The sequence below is a fragment of the Cicer arietinum genome, chromosome 2 (genome assembly GCF_000331145.2).
Source record: "Cicer arietinum cultivar CDC Frontier isolate Library 1 chromosome 2, Cicar.CDCFrontier_v2.0, whole genome shotgun sequence".
NCBI classification, from domain to species: Eukaryota; Viridiplantae; Streptophyta; class Magnoliopsida; order Fabales; family Fabaceae; genus Cicer; species Cicer arietinum.
In genome coordinates this window covers 13,533,635-13,537,694 of record NC_021161.2, presented here as the reverse complement: position 1 = coordinate 13,537,694, position 4,060 = coordinate 13,533,635, and the positions used below count along the sequence as shown (strand labels likewise).

Sequence of the window (4,060 nt, the reverse complement as noted above, 5' to 3'; positions counted from 1 at the left end):
AGAAAAGATGATTTTTTAATATAATTTAATTAAAAAAATTAAATTGTTCTAAATCACAATATAAAATCATAATAAAAAAATTAAAAAAATACAAATTGTGACGATTACACCAAAAAATAAATTCAAACGCACAATTAATATTATATTAATATATAAAAAAATATTAGTTTTATTCGCAATAAAGTAATAAAAAAAAAACAATCAAAACAAAATACTCACAATACAATACGAATAATGCCAATACCAAATAAGTGTCTAGTAAAGAGATACTTCTTCGTTTTGAAAGTACCGATGCTTCGTAGAACTAAATACATATGTGGAAACCAGATGTTTTTCCACAATACAGTGGTCTAAAAAATTTTGCCAAACTTTCCTTTATAGTGAACTGTTTCAAACCGTCTAATCATCGATTTTCATTGGTTCTAAGGTTTAACCCATTGAATCAATCGGTCTAATACGGTTTTCAGAATCTTCGTCCTTTAAAAAAAAAATAAAAAACCAAATTAACAAATTGAAGGAATAATTTTTAATTTCAAACATCATTTTAAAATTGATAATTTTAGTGATTAAATTCCCAAACCAATACAAATTCAGAGTTTAAACCTCAGAAATGAAATGGAATGTTCATTTTATACAAAGCCACTAGATTCTAAAGGGCCTAAAGCTAACATAGGAATTGAATACCAATACGTCAACAACATATCCCAGCAACCCATCAGAAAAATTCTGATCTCCATCTCAAACAATTTAAAGGTAACAGAAACCTTTTTTTTTTTATTTAATAAAGGTATCAGAAAGATTTTGAAAAGACATTCACTATATATATATAATTTGATACTAAAATTTTCATCAAGTTTGGATCAGATAGCACTGTCTTTATTTATTGCTAATTTATATATGGAATTAACACCATCAAAGTTGTTAATCAATATATGGCTTGCCTTTGCCTTCATTAAAACCCTGAATTGACTTCTTACCAAACACAACCTTCAAATGTGGCTTTAAAAACTACACTTAAAAGCTTTTTTGTGTTCTTTGATTATTTGTAGAAAAAGTTACTTATTCTATTTTACCTGATTTTTTCCAATAAATGCACCTAACTACAGGTAAATCTATGGATACTAACTCTCCTTCCCTAGTGATAAAAGCAACATTCTATATTAAATACTTTAAAATCAAATCAAGAGGCTTTAATAATTAAACTACCTAACTTATAATTTAGGAGATTTCAGTTATACATAAAATGATGCAAAATTTATATCCACCACCAATTGTTCACTATTGAAACTTAAAAAAAAAACAAAAAACAAAAAAATCAATAAAACCATGTATAGCTAAATCACCACTGAGTACTAACTGTGCAGTAGGCACTCTAAACTTACTGCAGACTGAGAACAACTATGCAAGTAAAATTTAAATGGTATATATAAACTTTAATTTTAAACCTATTATAAGAGAAATTAATTAATCTCTTAAAATTTACAGCAAAGAAGACCATTCCTCCAATTGCGGTGCTTCCGGTAACGACTCCTTTCAGGTTTTTCCATTCTGACTGGGCTGCTATTCCATTCAGATTGCAGTCTGCAAGCAAGATGGAAATCAAATCATATGCATCGCTAACTAACAACAACACCAAAAGAAAATATATTGAGGCAAAAAGATCGAGAAATTTACATTGGAAAAGCAAAGGATCGGGTGCTGGTTGTGCTGCTATCGGAACGAATAGAAATGCTTCCGGAATAAGGTATCGACCCTGAGTAACTTATACGACCAGATACAGCGCCTGCAGCAGAGAAACTCGATTCGCCTAAGCCACAACGATTCTGAGTTGTTTCAGATTGATGAATTTCAGCAAAATCATTAGATGAACCTTTTACAGTCATAAAAGGTAGTTGAGTTTCATTGCAGTTACAGCCTTCAAGTTGGTGAAATTCGTTTTTAACACAACCTGCAGGAGCTGAAGAGCCAAAATGATAAGCCAAGCTTCTAGTGCCGTCACTGTTCAATTCATCAATGGCTAATCCCAGAGCAGGAGTTGCCAATACTGCTTGCTCAACCATATTATTCGAATCTTTGGATTGCGAGAGAAAATCAGGTTCGCCAGAGTGCTGCAAACAATGCATAAACACATATGATAACAAATTTCAAAGGAAGACATGAAAATTTAGAAATTTAGTAGCTGGTAAATTGAAAATAAAATAGATATGTTTGTTAAGCATTGAAATCGTTGGTAATCATGCTTGACTAGTAACTTCATCATAAACATGTATTTAGTTTTCATAGTTGTAAACAAAGTACAACAGAAGCAAGAACCAATTAATTTTAAATAACAATATCAAAGCAATCAATCAGTTATTTCAAAAGAGAATTGGACAAAGTGTTTAGAAAATAGAGGCCAGTTCAAATTCCGCTATACATCAGTGCTATTGCACCACTATATCGATATATCCGCTATTTGACAACATTTTGTTTTAAATAGGGTATCCCAAAACAACAACAGTTTGTTCAAATTACATTACACTATAGCACTGGTTTAGCCGTTATTTAACAACATTGATTGGACATATGTTTCGAAACAATATTTAGATAAATTGTTTATATGTTGATTACCTGTTCATCCTTGTCATCAGTAGGTACATAATCCTTCGCGTCATCATGTAAATCCATCGCTTTGGTGACATTATTACTAAGATCTTCAATCTCATCGCCGTCTTTGAGCATCACATGGTCAGACTCCTCAGTTGTAGGTCGATTTAATTCCTTGATACCAGCATCGTCGTTCTGCTTTTGGTTATTATCAAAACTTTCCAATGGGAAGAAATTGTAAACCTTTTCGTCATTGGTTTCTTCAAACACAAACTTATGCTTTGTAAGGACTCCTTTATCAACACAGATATCCTTCACAACATGGTAACTATTCTCATCGTAACTAACTACCTGTTCCGGTTCACATTTCGTAACAGTTTGGTCTACAAAGACGTCCACCGAACTCTGAAATGTATCAGCTTGCAGAGGATCGGAGCTTGGTGAATCGAAGGACTTTCTAACCGATTGTTTATCATTTGCAAACTTCATAAATGATCCTATATCATTGGAAGAATGAGATACAGGACCAATTGAGTTCATTACCTTTGATTCATAATCACTTTTCAAATCAACCATGCTGTCATAAAATTCAAGTTTTGGCATAGTCATGCAAGCTACCGAGTCAATGTCATAAGGCGATGGATCTAAGCCTCTTTTATCCTTGGAAGAAGGAGATTTTGGCTCAACTAAGCCGACCACATGAGCTTCACAATCGTTTTTCAAATCGATCTCGCTGTTATAAAATTCTAGTTTTGGTTCAGCCATACAATCCACCGACTTTACATTCTTCGAGCCTTTGTTCTCATGTTCCTTTGCTTTTTGGTTCCGTGATTTGTAGCCGGCGGAGTTTTGATCACTATCGTTGAACTCAAACGATTCCAACTCAACGCCCATTTTTGAATGGAAGAAACCTAATTCACTCTCTGCACATTCATTTTCAGATAAATGAAAAATGAATTAGTAACTAGTAAGACTTAAATTTCAAATAATAAGCACAACACATACCATTGAAAACATTATGGATTTCACTATATCATATCATAGGAAGAATCTATGTTAAAAAGTAGTAACATTATGGCATTCAATGAAGTTACAACAATCTATCCACAACCTAATTCATCAGCTAAATTTACTACAATCTTCAAGAGTTTGATATTTGCGATACGAGTCGGAAAACAATCTACCCTCGACAAAAGCTATGAATCATGGTCCAACAAATTTAAAAAGACACATATAAGAGGCCACGCTAATCCAATTCTTATTTATTAAACCAAAAGAGAAAATTCAATGGGTTTTGAATCTAAAGACATTCAAAAATCAAATTGCAAACATCATAAATAAACAGATTGTTAAATAGTTTCATGCAGTACTTACAATTGAATACATTGTTGAATTTTCCGAACCGCAACAAACAATACTACTTGAATTATTTTAAATCAAAGAGACCAATCGGATCAGAAAATGATCAGCAGGA

At 32.2% G+C, this 4,060-nt stretch overlaps 1 protein-coding gene across 3 annotated transcripts in view; it reads right to left on the bottom strand.

Annotated features, from left to right (window-relative positions):
• Positions 1–1,175: 1,175 nt before the first annotated feature.
• LOC101510436 (uncharacterized) overlaps positions 1,176–4,060 on the bottom strand; it is a 5,672-nt gene continuing 2,787 nt past the window's right edge. For all 3 annotated transcript variants that reach the window (XM_004490201.4, XM_004490200.4, XM_012712887.3), the window contains exons 2-5: positions 3,961–4,060; positions 2,611–3,509; positions 1,675–2,108; positions 1,176–1,581 (exon numbers count right to left, since the gene is read on the bottom strand). In XM_004490201.4, coding sequence (XP_004490258.1) covers positions 1,473–1,581; positions 1,675–2,108; positions 2,611–3,480 — 1,413 coding nt within the window. In that variant the 5' untranslated portion in view covers positions 3,481–3,509; positions 3,961–4,060 and the 3' untranslated portion in view covers positions 1,176–1,472. The remainder of the gene's footprint in view (positions 1,582–1,674; positions 2,109–2,610; positions 3,510–3,960) is intronic.